General features: G+C 42.7%; 1 protein-coding gene across 3 annotated transcripts; it reads left to right on the top strand.

The window, feature by feature from the left end:
* Positions 1–3,397: 3,397 nt before the first annotated feature.
* LOC309718497 (beta-1,3-galactosyl-O-glycosyl-glycoprotein beta-1,6-N-acetylglucosaminyltransferase-like) lies at positions 3,398–15,078 on the top strand. 3 transcript variants are annotated; one of them, XM_082553810.1, is made up of 5 exons: positions 3,398–3,476; positions 12,439–12,915; positions 13,019–13,112; positions 13,217–13,621; positions 13,741–15,078. In XM_082553810.1, exons 2-5 carry the CDS (start codon positions 12,608–12,610, stop codon positions 14,224–14,226), a joined length of 1,293 nt encoding a protein of 430 aa, XP_082409936.1. In that variant the 5' UTR covers positions 3,398–3,476; positions 12,439–12,607; the 3' UTR covers positions 14,227–15,078. The 3 variants fall into 3 exon arrangements, with proteins under 3 accessions (XP_082409936.1, XP_082409934.1, XP_082409935.1); XM_082553808.1 differs by having other exon boundaries at positions 13,217–13,648; XM_082553809.1 differs by lacking the exon at positions 3,398–3,476 and having other exon boundaries at positions 12,426–12,915; positions 13,217–13,648.
* The last annotated feature ends 1,990 nt before the right edge of the window (positions 15,079–17,068 follow it).

Raw genomic sequence — 17,068 nt, 5'->3', positions numbered from 1 at the left:
CTTCCTTGTGAGCAAAGAAGTATCCTTTGTGTAGTTTATCAGTTCAGCTACAATTTATGATCATCCCAGCAAAATACACTCCTAGACATAGAATACAGAGTTCTTTCATTAGTGAATTCTGAAACGAACCACCTGGCCTTTAACAAGCTCTTTTCTAAACCATAAGGAAGGGAGGATGGGAGTAAGGAAGTGGTCTCGTCTCTGTGGTATTTTCGACCTTGGGGTACCAGCCTGTGAGTCTTACACATCAATACATGGGTCAGAGAGAAAGAGAAAAACAACTAGTAAATGGGCCTTATTGAGTAACAGTTCTCCTGTATAATATTACTACAAAACAATATCCTGTAAATGCTAACCGTAGTATCAAAATATCACAACAGACGCTACCCTTTTTCAACATCAAACTTGTTCAGGGTATACAAAGAGGTCAAACTGAACACAAAGTCTCTCTCTATGCTGATGATTTATTGCTTTTTATTTCAAATCCACATACTTCCCTACCGTCTGTTTAGCCAAGTGAACTAATACTAACCCTGGAAAGGGTTTAAAAAGAGGGGATTGTGTTTTTGACTGGTTGCCTGTGTACCAGAGGTCTGTTGTAGGGTTGTCATGGTGATGATTAGACCTGGCGTTTTGGGGGTGTACTGTCCCTTTAAGAGCCCCCGTAAGCCAGAGCACGCATGCACTCAAGTTTGTGTCACACACTGGCTGTGTCCCAATTCAGGGTCTGCACGCTTGAAGTACGCACACTACGCGTACTACGTACGGTGTGTACTATAAGTACGAGAAGTGCGGAAGTGAGAGGCTTGTGAAATGGGACGGTATACGCTTCGTCGCGCTGTTCAGGTTTCCTAGCAACCATGATACTAACCGCAAGACACGTTACATACAGCATTGTTTGACAGAAATGAAGGAGGAAAATGTTTTGTTGGTCATTCATTTTTGTCATGACATCACTTTGATTAGTTGAGTATCTGAGGCTGAGACCACGGGACTGTAAAACATGATTGTTAGGCTTCATTTCTGTGCTGAACAGTTATTTAAGATTAGTTAGTAAATAACAATTAGTTAATGTTGTTCATGAGACTAAAGTCATCTCACTGTGGTAATGTAAATATAATATGGCCAATATTATTGTATTGTCAGATTATTATGATATATATATATATATATATATATATATATATATATATATATATATATATATATATATATATATATGTATGTATGTATGTATGTATACACACATATACATATATCACTGACTTTCAGCTTGTTGTGTTTGTGGATATATGACTGACTTTAATTATTAAACATTCGCACATAAATAAGTGACGTCAAATTCAGTACTTTTGACAGTTCCAGCTGCTAACTTACTGGACGAGCTCCTTAATTTGCAACTATCAGGCAAAGGTGTAATATCTCGCATCTATAATAAACTGCAGTGTAACCCCAGCTCCCGTTTTAGGCCTCAAGTCCACATGGGAGAACGAGTTGGGTATCTGGCTATGTCAGATGACGTCTGGGACTCAGTTCTCTCTCTTGTAGATTCTGTATCACTCTGTGCCCGTCATTACCTATTACAATTCAAAGTAATCCACAGGGCACATTTGATAAAATTTGGGGTCTCTTTCTGAAAAACTTCTCTAAACTTCAACTTAAGGATGTTCCAGCTGACTAACGGATTTGCTTTTTTTTATTTTTTATTTTTTAAATTTAATCAACCGATTTGCACTACAACCTGGGTTTGCCTCTTATCTGTAGTTAATTTTATTTAATTTAATAATGGTACAGTACTTTGTTTATAGTAACCATTGTCCTTAATGTAAACATGTAAGAAAAAAAAATGTGTATGTTTCTGTTCTGTGTCCTGGGTACTGTTTGTTTGTATACGTGTCTTTCTGGCTGCTGTTACAACCAAATTTCCCCTTGTGGGACAATTAAAGGATTCTTCTTCATTTAAGAACGGGTTTGTCACGGCTGGGAAGGCGAGCCGTGTGGTGTGGAGGAAGGAGGACCCAAGATGCAAGCAGTGGATGAAAATGCTAGTGAAGTTTATTTACAAGGTGTAGTGGCAAACAAGCAGTGGGGCAAGACAAATAACTGAACACATCTAAACTGGGAGAACTAAAATAACAGATCTGGGAGCATACGACAAAGGGATGAGAGGATGAGAGGCAGACGATGAGCAGGACACGAGGAACACAGACGAACCTGCAACAGGCAGGAGAACACACAGGGCTTAAATACACACACCAGTAATCAGGGGATGAGAGACAGGAGGGCAACACAGCTGGAAGAAATCAGAGCTGACAGGACAGGGGAAATGTAAACTGAACACACTCACATCAGACAGAGACCTTCACAATAAAACAGGAAACTCAGACACGGAGAACCAAACAAGACACAGATCTAAACAGACAGCTTCACAAACAGATGGGGTGACACCATAGACAGACAGAGACACAGACGCAGACTCAAAGGCAGACCGAATATAACACATAGAACTCAAACAATAATAATCATCATCATCATAATAAACTAGAAAATGATAATAAACTAAAAGTGCTGGGTCACCGACCCAGGACCATGACAGGGTTAAAGATACCTTAAATACAATACCTTAAAAGGAAAGATAGAAGACAATAAATGAGGAAGAAATTGTTTTGAGCGAAACTGTGTTTGACGTATAGACGAAGGTGATATCAGAATAACAGGAAAGGTGGGAGGTAAATAAGGAACTTTGGAATAATATAAATGTAACAGTTCGAAGGACTGCCCTTCGAATCTGCAAGAGGCTTTATGCTGACCTGATTCCCTCCTGCGTAGGGGTTGAAATAAAGAAGTTGATTGAATTGAAGAAGTCTGTCTCGAGTCATCTGTTTTTCACCAGGTCAGAAAAAAAAGGATCAGGAGCAGCATCAGTATGCCCACATAATATATGAAATGCCCTCCATATTTATAATAGAAATAGTTTAGAGTCATGTGATTCTTTTACACTGTTTTCGGGTCCGTTTGCTCTGTGGAAACAGTGGCATTATGTGCAGAGAGGAGAACTATCCGGAAGATCAACTTATCTTTCAGAATAAAAGCATTTCATTTCTATTAGAAGTATTATCCTGCTGGCTAGATGGGTTTCACTCCCAAGGTCAGGTCTACAGGGAAATATACTTGCCTGTTCTATCCTAAATATATTTCCATTTGCTCTTACCAAGATCTGTTTGGTATATATTTATTTAACAAACTCTTGTAAGGGCTACAAATCATCAAGTGTGAAATAAATGTGTCAGTTGAAAAGATGTTTTTACTCTGAAAAATACTGACAGGATGTTTTCAGTTTGTTAATGCCTCACCTACTAAACTGATGGAAACGTGTCCTGCAGGTTACATTTGTCAGAAAGCTTAAAGGAATGCCAAAGCACACAAGGAAAGAAACTGAATAATAGAAAAATAGATTTATTGTGCCAAAACTCCAGGTAAGTTCAAACATCATTTCATGATTTATGCCTGTTTGTAGTGTAGTTCAATTACCTCATAGAATATTTTTACTTTTAAAAAAAGAACCTTTGCTTCATTTTCACAAATTCCTGCTGTCTTATTGTGCATGTTACCTTAAAAAACCTATTGAATTTAAAGTTTTATGTTGGTCCTTGATCTGAACTGCAGATTTTTATGTTTTGCTGCAGTGGCAGATTAAATACACAGAAATGTTAAATTTTAGTTCACAGATCTAATATAATCCAAATTGCCACTAGGTGTAAATGTGTGAGTGAATGTGAGTGCGAATGGTTGTCTGTCCCTGTGTGTTGGCCCTGCGACAGACTGGCGACCTGTCCAGGGTGTACCCTGCCTCTCGCCCTATGACAGCTGGGATAGGCTCCAGCGCCCCCCGCGACCCTGAAAAGGATAAGCGGAAGTGAATGGATGGATGGAGATTTAAAATAAATTAGATTTTAGACATTTAACAGGCTTATACTAAAAAAAATCTTGGAAATGAAGGGAAATGAATACTTTTATCCATAAAAGGAAAAATACTTTAAAAGGGCTAGAAAGAAAAACTGACTTGGCCTTTGTTTTTAATGAATCTAAATCTTCAGTTGCCCCGTTTGTGGTTACAGTACACAGAGTGCTAGGTAACAGTGAATGGAATGTAGTTAAACAACAACAGCAGATGTGTTGTAAACCGGTTTTATTCAGCGGGAGACCTCGGTGCGAACTGTAAGGAGGCGCTATCTAACCTCTGAAGTGGCTGCAAATTTTACCAGGGTTTTAGACGAATGCCCCCCTGTGATTTTACCTGCACCCTGCGATTTGATTTTTAATCATTTCAACAGCAAACTGAAGAAAAGCATTGACTCCGTTGCTCCACTCACCACCAAAAAGATTAACGTAAAACATGCATCACCCTGGAGAAACGAAGAAGTCAAAAAACTCAAAAGAAATTGCAGGGCAGCAGAAAGGAGATGGAGGAAAAATAAAAATACTATCAACCATCAAATATTTTGCGAGCAACTTAAAATGTACAATAATACATTAAGGAACTCAAGAAATTCATACTTCGCCAAAATAATCAGTAATAACAAAAATAATCCCAAGGTCCTCTTTTCCACCATAGATCATTTATTTAACCCTGATTTTAACAGCTCCCAAAGAACCCCCACAGACTCACTCTGTGAGCAGTTTGCAGACCACTTCAGGGGAAAAATCAGCGCCATCAGATCTGATATTTTATCTAATCGCGATATGTTTGTAAACACATCTGAGGGCTCGATTGTACCTGAGGAGACACTGGACAGCTTTGTCCTGGTTAATGCTGAGAACCTTCAGAAAGTTTTCTCCACAGTGAGACCCACCACATTTCTTTTAGATCCAATCCCTTCTTCACTCTTTAAAACACTTTATGGATTTTTCGAGGCTGAGCTTTTATACATGATGAATTGCTCTCTTCAGTTGGGTGTCTTCCCTGCTGCCTTTAAAACGGCGGTGGTGAGACCCCTTCTGAAGAAGAGCAATTTGGATTGTAATGATTTTAATAACTACAGACCTGTATCCAACTTACCATTTTTAAGTAAAATCTTAGAAAAACTTGTTTTTACTCAGATTAATGACTTTTTGAATGATAGACAGATCCTGGAGATATTCCAGTCTGGATTTAGGGTGAACCACAGCACAGAGACGGCTCTCCTAAAGGTTTTAAATGATCTTAGATGTAACTGGGACTCCCAAAAGCTCTCAGTCCTGGTGCTACTGGATCTAAGCGCAGCCTTTGATACAGTAGACCACGCTATTCTTTTAAACAGACTGAAACACATGGTGGGCCTCTCTGGTGCTGTACACAACTGGTTCACTTCCTATCTCTCTGACAGAACTTTTATGGTGAGTATGGATACATGCTCCTCTAAGATCCATAAAATGACATGTGGTGTGCCTCAAGGGTCGGTTCTAGGCCCTGTACTTTTTAATTTGTATATGCTCCCTCTCGGTGGTGTCATCAGGAGGCATGGAGTGAACTTCCACAGTTACGCTGATGACATGCAGCTGTACATCTCTGTGTCTCCTGATGACACCAGACCAATGGATGCCCTTTTTAACTGTATTTTAGATATAAGATCTTGGATGGCAGAAAACTTTTTACAGCTTAACCAGGACAAAACTGAAGTTTTAATCGTCGGTCCTGAGGCTCAGAGAGAGAAACTCTTGTCTAAATTAGAGGCATTTTCACTATGTCCTTCGCTACAAGTGAAAAACCTGGGTGTTATTTTTGACTCTGAGCTTGGTTTTATCCCACATATTAAACATATAACCAAAATTGGATTTTATCATCTAAAAAATATAGCCAGAGTCCGCCCTATTCTCTCTTGGGCCAACACAGAGATGCTGATGCATGCTTTTATTACCAGTCGCATTGATTACTGTAATGCCCTGCTCTCTGGTCTTCCTAAGAAGAATATTTCAACTTTACAACTTTTGCAAAACTCGGCAGCTCGTGTGCTGACGAAAACCAGAGGGCGGGCCCACGTTACACCGGTTTTAGAATCGCTGCATTGGCTCCCCGTGTGTTTCAGGATCGATTTTAAAGTTCTTTTATTGGTTTTTAAATGTCTTAATGGTCTTGGGCCTTCTTATCTCTCAGATCTGCTTTTACCATATTGTTGCGGGAATTGCTGTCTTGTGTGTGACTGGGTGCAGTAAGGAGTGTATGTGATGTGTGTGTGAGCATGCGCGTGAAGGAAACGCGGGGAGCGAAAGAGGGAAAAGAGAGTGAGAAAGTGTGTCATGGGTAGAGAGGGCGACCGGGAGCAGCGTTCTAACGGGCTACAGGCTATGCAGTGTGTTTCCGAAGTGTGCAGTACTGTTATTAAAGCCTCATCTCTTCAGTACTCTCCGGTGCCTCGGCTGATTTCTGTCTGTCTCACTACTCCACAAAAGTGAAGGGAGTTAACCCCGAAGGAGGACAAACTTCGGCCCTGGAGGAAGCATCTCCCCTCGTGTCTCCTGACCACGGTCAGGGGACTGACGGCGAGGAACGGTTAACACTGGCGACCACGAAGGGACCCTCTCACGTTGTCAAAGGAGCCGAGTGACCGTAATTACAAGTGTATTAGCCGTAGCTAAGCTAACTAGCGATGGCCGCTGCTCGCCATTCTCGTGAAAAGTACGGACTTGAGACCAATTACTCCAACCCGTTCATATCGCTGACCAGTGTCTCCGAGGGTGCCGCGAGCATTAGGGAAGCTAACAGAGACAGAGCTGTGACTAAATGTGAACATATGAACCCATTCCTGTGTGCCGAAAGTTGTGCTAACACACACGCTAATGGAGAGTGTGTATTCGCGCCGCCCGATGGTCCTGCCCGGCCGCAGTTTTCCCGCACGAATCCCTTCGTTGATGCTGAATGCCGCAGCTACGGCCGTGAGAGAAACACAGGCAGCAGCATGAACTATTATCCAGCTCCTACTCCCCAAATGAAAATCCACTATCCAGACTCAAACCCATTTTCCTCCGCTCACATGGACAGTTTTGTACACAGCACACCGGCTCAGTTTAACGCAATGTTAAATACACCCATGCAATGTATGCCTTCCAGTAGCCTTAATGAAGCCATTAGCTATGGGGAAATCACTGCACAGCATAAACCCCGCTCGAAACCAGGCAAGACCCGCTGTGTGCCCCGACAGCCCCCATCTGACAGTGAAGAGGACGGTGACACTAGAGAGAGAGTCCCCACCCTACGTCCGGGCCAATATGACGGCACCACACCGTGGAAGGAATTTCTGCACAGGTTTGAGAGCTGCGCTGAAGCCAACTATTGGTCAGAAAAAACAATGACAACTCAGCTTAAATTCTGCCTAGTTGGAGCAGCAGGGGCCATTATCCACAGAAATCCCCGCTCATCCAAATGGGATTACCGCCGCCTGGTGGACGAACTGGAAACTGCATATGGCCCTTCTTCTGACCATGCAGCTGCTGTTGCTGTAGAACTGAGGCAGCGAGTGCGTAAACCTGGTGAGGCCCTGCATGTTTTCAGAGATGACATTTATGGGAAAGTGGCTGTTGCATATGGTAATAGAGCAGAGATTGAACAAGACTCTATAGCTGTTGAAGTTTTCACCAATGGGCTGGGTGATGCAGAAATAGTACAGAAGTTGCTAGAGAGGCACCCAGCCACACTTGCCTGTGCATACGAAATAGCCCACCGACACGAAACCACTAAAAGGGCTGCATCTTATGTAACCAGTGCCATGCAGCAAGGAGCCCGTAACGCAGCTGAACGCCGGCCCCGAGCTGCCGTCGTCAGAGAAAAAGACAGAGATGAGACTGTTGCTGAGCATGCACCTGCAGCTAGCCCCTCACCGAATCGTTTTGCCCCACACACACCCTCGACAACACCGAACAATCACAGAAACTTTAAAAGGAGTGGGGTTCGCTGCCATAACTGTCAAGGTTGGGGCCATGTCCAAAAGCAGTGCCCTTCCCCTCACAAAACCACCAAGGCCTTAACATTGAACAGTAGCCCTTGGGACAGCCCAAAACCCACTGTGCTCCACCTTAAGTGCCAAAGCCAAGAAATGAGTATCCCCATGCGCCTCTACGAAGTGGAGGTATGTGCTGTTTTGGACAGTGGAGCCCGGAGGAGCGTGCTGCCGCTGCCCTACTACAACTCCATCTACCCAGACGTGAGACCACCACTACAGCCCTCAGTTGTTGAGACCTTGCTTGGTGTGGGACCTGGGGACGTGCCGGTGCTAGGTGAAGCCCAGATACCTGTCAATATCAACAATCGACAGGTGGATGTTGATTTCTTGGTGGCAGATATAGCAGGAAATGAGGTGCTGCTTGGGCATCCCTTCCTCACTCAAGCTGAAGCACGTCTTGATTTTGGCAAACGCCGCATCATCCTTTTCGGTGAAGAGGTACTCTACTACCAAACCGAAGCCAGTACAAAGTCACACGCAGTGAGAATAGCTAGAACTGTGGTGGTGGAACCGGGGGCAAGAGCAATGTGCATCCTGGTGCAGCAGCTCGAGGTGACATGATGCTTAGTCCCACCAAAGGTTTTGTTGAGAAGCACAAAGTACTTATCGCCAGAGTCCTAGTCAACGCACAGCCTTCTAAAGCTGTCCCACTTCGCCTTTTTAACCTTGGCAATAAAGCAGTAACAATTAAGGCGGGATCCATTGCCGGGCTCCTCCAGCCAGCTGAGGCCGTGGAACCCTCCATGGTCTCCCCAGCTGCAGACTCTCTGACCAGCCCTCCTGTGGTTCCTCTGCACCTGCAGGAGCTCTATGCCCAGAGCTCCACAGACCTCAATGACTATGAACAGCTCCAACTGAAACGCTTGCTTTGCACTTATGGACATGTGTTTTCTACAGGGCCTGCTGACCTGGGCCGAACCAGCCTTGTGCAGCATGACATCATAACCCGTCCTGGTGCCCCAGTCAAACAAAATCCGCGAAGAATGGCAGGGGAAAAGCAGCAAAATGCTGATCAGCAGATCTACGACAGTCTACAGAGCGGTCTCGCCCAACGCAGCTGCAGCAGCTGGGCCTCGCCCATCGTTATGGTGCATAAGAAAGATGGGACATACCGTCTCTGCATTGACTACAGGGCTCTCAACGACCGCACCATAACAGACGCCTACCCGCTGCCCCGCATCCAGGACACGCTGGACACACTCTCAACTGCCAGATGGTTCAGCACATTAGACCTCGCATCAGGCTACTGGCAGGTTGAGCTGACGCCTAGAGCACGCAGGGCCGCCGCTTTCTGCACTAGGACAGGCCTCTTTGAGTGGAACGTCATGCCATTTGGACTATGCAATGCCCCGGCAACGTTCCAGCGGCTGATGGACCGCGTCCTGGCTGGCATGCAGTGGGAGACCTGCCTGGTCTACTTGGACGACATCATCGTGCTGGCTAAGGACGTGTCGGGGATGCTGCAACGGCTTGGCCAGGTATTCTATAGACTTCAACAAGCTAACTTGAAACTGAAACCTGCCAAATGCTGCCTCTTTCGCCGCGAAGTTGCTTATCTTGGCCATGTGGTATCCGAGCATGGTGTGGCTACCGACCCCAGCAAAGTTCAAAAAGTTCAGACGTGGCCCACACCTACGTCCATCCAGGAGGTCAGACGCTTCATCGGCCTGGCCTCATATTACCGCCGGTTTGTGAAAGATTTTGCCTCTATAGCCGAACCCCTGCACAACCTGACCAAGAAGAATGCACATTTTCAGTGGCATGCTGAGCACCAAGCAGCTTTCGACAAGCTGAAGTGTCGACTCACCTCTGCCCCTGTTCTTGGCTATCCACTTGACCATGGAGAAATGACACTAGACACTGATGCCAGCGACACTGGCATCGGCGCGGTGCTGTCACAGATGCAACAGGGCGTGGAACGTGTGCTGGCATATGGCAGTCGTAAGCTATCAAGAACTGAACAAAACTACTGCACCACACGACGTGAACTACTAGCCGTCGTGGATTTCACGTCCCACTTTCGCCAGTATCTCCTTGGACGGCCTTTCAAAGTGCGCACAGACCATAGCAGTCTACGGTGGCTAACAAAAATGAAAGAGCCAGAGGGACCATTTGTCAGGGCTCTGTGTGCGGGCAGGCGGAGAGGAGGATCCAAACGCAGGACTCAGACACAAACGTGAAACTCAAAACCTCAGCTTTATTGCTGGTACAAAAACAAAACCTGAAGTGAACACGGAATATGGAGAACAGAAACACACAGGCATAATCTGAGGGTACGACGTGACACTGACACAGAGAAACACAGGGCTTAAATACACAGATGGCAGTAATCAAGGGATAAGAGACAGGAGGGGAACACACCTGGGAGAAATCACAGCTGACGAGACAGGGGAAACGTAAACTGAGCACACTCACATACGACACAGACCTTCACAATAAAACAGGAAACTCAGACACATGGAACCAGACAAGACATTGAACTAAACAGACAGATTCACAAACAGACGGGGTGACACCATAGACAGACAGATACAGACGCAGACCGAATATAACACGTAGAACTCAAACAATAATAATAATCATGATAATAAATTGGAAAATGCTAATAATAAACTTAAAGCGCTGGGTCACCGACCCAGGACCATGACACAATTAGCTCGATGGCTCGAGAAGCTTGCCGAGTACAACTTTGAGATCATCCACCGTCCAGGTCGAGTGCACACCAATGCTGATAGCCTCTCCAGAAGACCCTGTCGCCAGTCCTGTCCATGCAGAGTGCAGGACCCCCCCAAGCATCTCGGGGGGGCCAGTCATCAGGCAGTTCAATGCGAGTTGGACTCTGACACCAGCTCCCTGTTGCTGAGTCCGGTGAGGGTGGAGGGACAACCGACTACTACAGCGGTGTGTCTAGTGGGGGTAAGTCATAACACCACCACACCAGAAACAAAGACTTTAGACCAAACTGCTCTTACAAAGTCAGACATTTTATGTCAAAACACTCCTATCAACACAGACATCTCAGAACAGACAATTCACACTAGAACAGACATATCACACCAGAACATGTCCACTAATACACACACTGTAAAGCTGACTGAGAAAGTATATGTGGCTAAAACCCTTGATACTGCTTCTCTGTTTCATGGCTGGACCATGGGGGAGCTGAGCCAAGCCCAGGACGCTGATGCAGACATTGCACCCATACGCGCCTGGATGGAGGCCAGCAGTGAGCGCCCCCCATGGACTATCGTTTCACCATGCAGCCCAGCCACTAAGACATACTGGGCTCAATGGAATCGGCTCTACTTCAGAGATGGAGTTCTGGTCCGTCGCTTCTACTGCCTTGACGAGACCCAGTTCTATCCCCAAATCGTACTGCCACGCAAGCTACAACCAGAAGTGATGGGCCAGATGCACGAAGGGCCAGTGGGTGGACATTTTGGTGTCGAGAGGACTGTGGCCAGACTACGAACCCGATTCTATTGGTATCACATGAGGGAAGACGTCGCTCTTTGGTGCCGTACTTGTACCAGCTGTGCATGGGGTGTAACAGTTTGGGGGGGGGGGGGATATGTGTGTATTCACATCATTTATGTTAATGAGAGTGTGGGGAGTGAGTTGGAGGGTGGGGTGGGCTGCTTTTAACTATGTAAAGCACTTTGTGCTACATTTTTTGTATGAAAAGTGCTTTATAAATAAAGACTGATTGATTGATTGATTGATTGATTGATTGATAGAACAAATAAGTCTAGAGAGTTTTATGGTGTTAAAACTACAGAGATTCTCACATATATGGTGTTGCCTGATATTTCAACATGTCATTATTATTTTCTAAAGTTCTTAAAATTTTAGAAGGCAGAGTTTGCAGAAGGGATTTCAGATCAAACAAAAAAAAATATCGACCTTGCAGAAAGTGTTAGAGGTGCTCTTTAACATATTTAGATTTTCTTATCGCTTTATGTTGGTTTGAATTTGATAGGGATACTACAGCTAAAAAAAAGTTAGCGATTGCTAATTTCTTACTCTTGTTACTACTTTAAAATGTTTTAAAATGGCCAAAAATATAAAAATTACAGGTGCATTTTAAAAAAGCAACAAAAAACCCCAAAACAAACATGTTGTAAAGGCTCACCTTTCAGCACATTCACTTCACCAGATGCACCTTGTTTCTTTCCTCACCTTTGATTGGGTCTGGTGCTTGGCCTTAAGGACTGCACTCACCTGCAGCTCACTCTTTCCTCACTCCCACATGGGGCGGCAGCTGAGAGATAGCAGTCCATGTGTGTCTTTCCTTTACCCATTATTCAATAAAACGACAAAACCTGCAAATGATTGATGACTGCTTATTCTCATTCTAATCGGATGAGCCCATGATGATGACTACTTAAACCCTGAGCCTTCTTTCCTCCAAAACAAAACATATATTTCTTTCCTACTAACTCATGTTCTCTCATCGTTCCAGGTGCAGTGATGGACAGACTAACCAGCATACCTTCGTGAAAGTAAACTTATCTATGCATTATTAAATATTGTTCATTATTATTTTATGGCACCAGAAGTGTCTGTCAGACATTTTAGCAGCTCTCACACACTTTAATTTTATTATATTCGAGATTTGATTACTGTAAATAATGTGGTTTCCAAAACGAGGCTGGCGGCTACAATTATTGCAGTTCATTGCTGTACTGGGATCACTGTGGATGTTTATCCTACTTAGTCAATTGAAAACAGGCAGAAGTGCTGCCTACATCCTCAGGTATCAATGGCTAGAGTATACCGATGATGATGAGAGCCCAGAGAAAGTTTGCAACTGCTCAGCAATCCTGCAGGGAGAGAAGGATGAAATACAGCAAGCCAAATTACTGACCATCACCAAAGACTTTCAGAAGAGTACTCAGATTCCTGATGAGTATTATATCAATGCAACCAAAGACTGCAGGTTTGTGCTTTAAATCACAGGTTTCACTAATTACCTCTTAGTAACGATTTAAATATATGGAATTTAAAAGCAACATTGCGTCTTCAAAATTTTGAATTTACAGTGAATTCAAGATGAGGAGGAAATATATAACTTTCCCATTAAGCAAGGAAGAAGAGGACTTTCCACTAGCTTACTCTATGGTTGTCCATCACAAGGTATGTATTTTCTATATTCAAAGTTTACTGAAAAGCTCAGCAGCAGGTGTAAAAATTTTTAAATTACTAATTGATACATTCAATTAAATTCTTTTTATTCATAGGTTCATAGCTTTGAACGACTACTGCGAGCTATCTACGCACCTCAAAATATTTATTGCGTCCATGTGGACAAAAAAGCACCGGCCTCAGTCTTTATTGCCATCAATGCCATTACTTCCTGTTTCCCAAATGTGTTCATGGTCAGCAAGACTGTGGATGTGGTCTACGCTGGATGGACACGTGTACAGGCTGATCTTAACTGCATGGCTGATCTCTATAACACCAGTACAACATGGAAATACTTCATCAACCTCTGTGGTCAGGATTTCCCTCTAAAAACTAATTTGGAAATTGTGCAAGCTTTGCGTTCACTAAAAGGAGGTAACAGTTTGGAGTCGGAAGAAATGTCTCAAGGAAAGAAGAAGAGGGTGATGAATGTTTACCAAGTAGTTGATGGAAAAATGCAGGTACTTCTTTTGGATATTTTTTATAAGGTATGATGTAGCTATTATCAATTCTCTTTGCTATTCTAAAAACCTTCAACTCAGACTGACTCCCCATCATGTTAACCTTTCAATTGTCCCAGCCAATAGGAAAAACAAAGGATCCAACTCCCTTCAATCTCCCTATACTATCAGGAAATGCCTACATTGTGGTCAACCGAGGTTACATTCGCAGTGTGTTGGAAGACAAGCGAATACAGGCCCTCATTGAGTGGGCCAAAGACACCTACAGTCCTGATGAGTTTCTGTGGGCAACAATACAACGAATGCCTGGTGTTCCTGGTTCAACATGGCCCAACCGTAAATTTGACATGACAGACATGAATGCAATTGCACGGATGGTGAAGTGGCAGTGGCACGAGGGGTCAGAGGGTTCTCTGCAAGCAGTATACCCAGAATGTAAAGGCCACCATGTCAGATCAATATGTGTGTATGGTGCTGGAGACCTGCAGTGGTTGACTGAACAGCATCACCTTTTTGCCAATAAGTTTGATGCAGACAGAGATCTCATTGCTATCTACTGCTTGGAGAAATATCTGAGATACAAGGCACTGACTGAGTTAGTTTAGGTGAAGTGTTTATTAATTATTATGAAAGACAATACTAAAAGATAAACTATAAACAGATTCTTCGGTAGTGTTGGGTCATGATTGTCAAAGATGTGTTATAGGTGTTGAGGAGATTTTAGGAATGTACAACAGTTTCTTTATATCTGTTGCTTTAAATGTGGTGTCAGTGCTTTCCTGAGTTGAGGATAAATGGGGTTGGCTGCCCCTATCTCCGTCGGCTGCTGGGGATTGTTATTGTGATTTCCCACCCACATTATCAAGTACATTTTGTTACAAAGATACATACAAAAACACTTACACATAACAGGATTTGTTGATTTGTGTATCTATCCTTTTTCACTTTTTTTTTTCCTGTTTCAGGTGCTGTATGTTTTTTTTCCTTACATGTGCAGCAGTTGACAATCCATCACACTTTTCTATTTGTGGTCTATCCTTTTATATTTTTGTCTATTTTCTCCCCTGTTCATTTCTTTTCCTTCTTTTTTTTCTCTCCTGCATTTTAAACATTGTCATATTACACATACACTGTAATAGCAGAAATAGCACTAATAGAAATACATAAATAAAAGAAACACACGAACAAGAAGAGCCTATAGAGTATTTATAGACCTCACCCTGCAAAAGCCTATGTGTTTGAAATTCAAATCATAAGTTTATACTGGTGTTTTTAAAAGTTATGTTTGAGTTTATGACTTTCTGTGTTGTTTCTGGGATGCTTAGTACTCATATTGCACTGCTGGAAATAGTTTGTTTTGATCCACATGCTGGTTTTTTTTGCAAATTTGCATTATAATGTTTATTTTCGTTTTTCCTGCAGTATATAAAAATTGGTGTATTTCAAAAATAAAAACTATGAAGACACTTAAAATAAATTTCCTGTGGTGGGAAACTATTTTGTGCAACTTTTTTGTATTTACAGTTTTGAGGGATAAGCCTCTTAAATTTCTCTAACTAGAAATATATGTTAAAAAAACAAAAACGATTTTAAATTTTTTTTGTAGTTTATTGCACTTTTTTGCAATTTATGTAATTACTATGCACTTAATGCAGACATATTATTAAAATTTGGGCTATAATGGTTGTATTGATGTATATCAACTTGAAATGCTCCCAAAAATGGCACTACAGCATGTAAAAATATAATTTAAGCTCTGGTGGACTTGGTTCTGTGGTAGGTCTTAAAGGGTTAAGTTCACTTTCATAGCATTTATTTTGTGTCTCACTATCGGAGAAATACTGACTCCCGGATTGCCAGACATGCCTGTTAAGAAGACAACTGTCCCCAACATCACTTCACAGGGGAGAAGCTCCCACCTGGGAAGAACCTGCACTGAGGACTGAATGCGCTAGGTTAGGTGCTGTTACATCTAACCTGTAAAACCTAGCAAATGTGTGAGGTGAGGCCCAGCATGCAGCTGCACACACCTCCTGAATAGAAACTCCCCTAAAGAGAGCCCATGAGGTCGCCAGACTTCTAGTGGAATGCGCACGCAAGCCAGCAGGAGGCTGAAGGCCCCTGCTACTATAGGCAGGGCAATTGTTCCTACTATCCAATGGGAGAGGCGCTGTTTAGACACAGGCTTTCCCATGTGTGGTTGAGCCCAAGACACGAACAGCTGGTCACTTTATCTGACACTCTGGGTTCTGTCCATATAAATGCGCAGAGCATAAATGTTTACAGAGTCTTTTGTTAACATGAATGTTCAAGATGTTCAATAAAAATGTTAAGTGCGTATATTCTCCCATTTTCTGTTTGCTCATGCAAAATAAAATGCGATTAATATAGAATAAAAATGAATGATATTTAATCCTGATTAATCAAAATTAATCCACAATAACCCTGTGATGAATCTGATTAAAAATTGTAAGCCATGTGGCTCACATAGATAAAAACAGTGGGAAGAAAACATTTCCTTTTAACAATAAGAAACTTCTGAAAAGAGGGGGTGGTAGAACATTCCAGGGAGAAATGCTCCTGCACTGAAAAAATGGGAATTGGGAGGCTTTTGAATTTGCACAAATGAATTTAGTTAATGCTACACAAGCCTTTCATGTTTCTCTTATTTACATGATTAAATAAAGTACTATTTACTTGATTATAAACAATACTGAGACTACTCATTTTTCTTGCATTGATTTAAAGTGACTAAATTAGAATACTAAAACCATTGTAATCATGTTTGACCACAACCGGAAATGATGCAATATATTCAAAGACAACAACTAAATATGATTGGATAATAAGACCTAGAGTCTTATCCAATAAGACAACAACATAATTTAAGGAGAGCGCAATTGATCGCCAGATTCTGGAAGACTGTTTAGCCACATGCAACCTTTGGCACCGAGTCAGGCATACTGAGAAGGTAAGTAATTTAAATACATTTGTTTTAGTTCGGTACGTTTTCACAGAATTGTTGTAGTGCATGCATGCTATATAAAAAGTAGTCTGTAATGCATCTACATGTTGTTTTTACAGTGCTAGCTAAAGTTGGTATTAGCTTTGTGGCTAAAGCTGAAAAATAGTAACAAATTGCACATAGTCGGGAGAAAGCAGCTGTTGTCGGTCAGATATGGAATTTATGCATGTGACAGAGAGCACTGACGTTTTTGATGGCTTAGCAAGTTAAAACGTCACTGAGAGAGCGCAATAGTGTTTGTGTTACTCGTGCTAGCTATGGCTACAGTGGGTAATTAGTCTGGCTGTAACCGTCAGAGTTTAAGAAGCTGGGAGCACAGTGCCATACCTTAATTCTTGCTGAGGACACACACTCAAGTTATAATAAGGATCCTGCCACCTTAGACGTGGGTTTAAGAACCTGTGCCCATAAATGCCAAATCA

This window comes from Aulonocara stuartgranti (assembly GCF_965226115.1).
Source record: "Aulonocara stuartgranti genome assembly, chromosome: 12".
NCBI lineage: Eukaryota > Metazoa > Chordata > Actinopteri > Cichliformes > Cichlidae > Aulonocara > Aulonocara stuartgranti.
The sequence above is the reverse complement of the archived record's forward strand: the minus strand, read 5'-3'. Positions and strand labels throughout refer to the sequence as shown.

Excerpts from the sequence above, each read along its gene's own strand:
- LOC309718497 (XM_082553808.1), top strand. The coding sequence starts at position 12,608 with ATGTGGTTTCCAAAACGAGGCTGGCGGCTACAATTATTGCAGTTCATT. Across the intron at positions 12,916-13,018 it reads AATGCAACCAAAGACTGCAG|TGAATTCAAGATGAGGAGGA; the intron begins GTTTGTGCTTTA and ends TTGAATTTACAG. Across the intron at positions 13,113-13,216 it reads CTATGGTTGTCCATCACAAG|GTTCATAGCTTTGAACGACT; the intron begins GTATGTATTTTC and ends TTTTATTCATAG.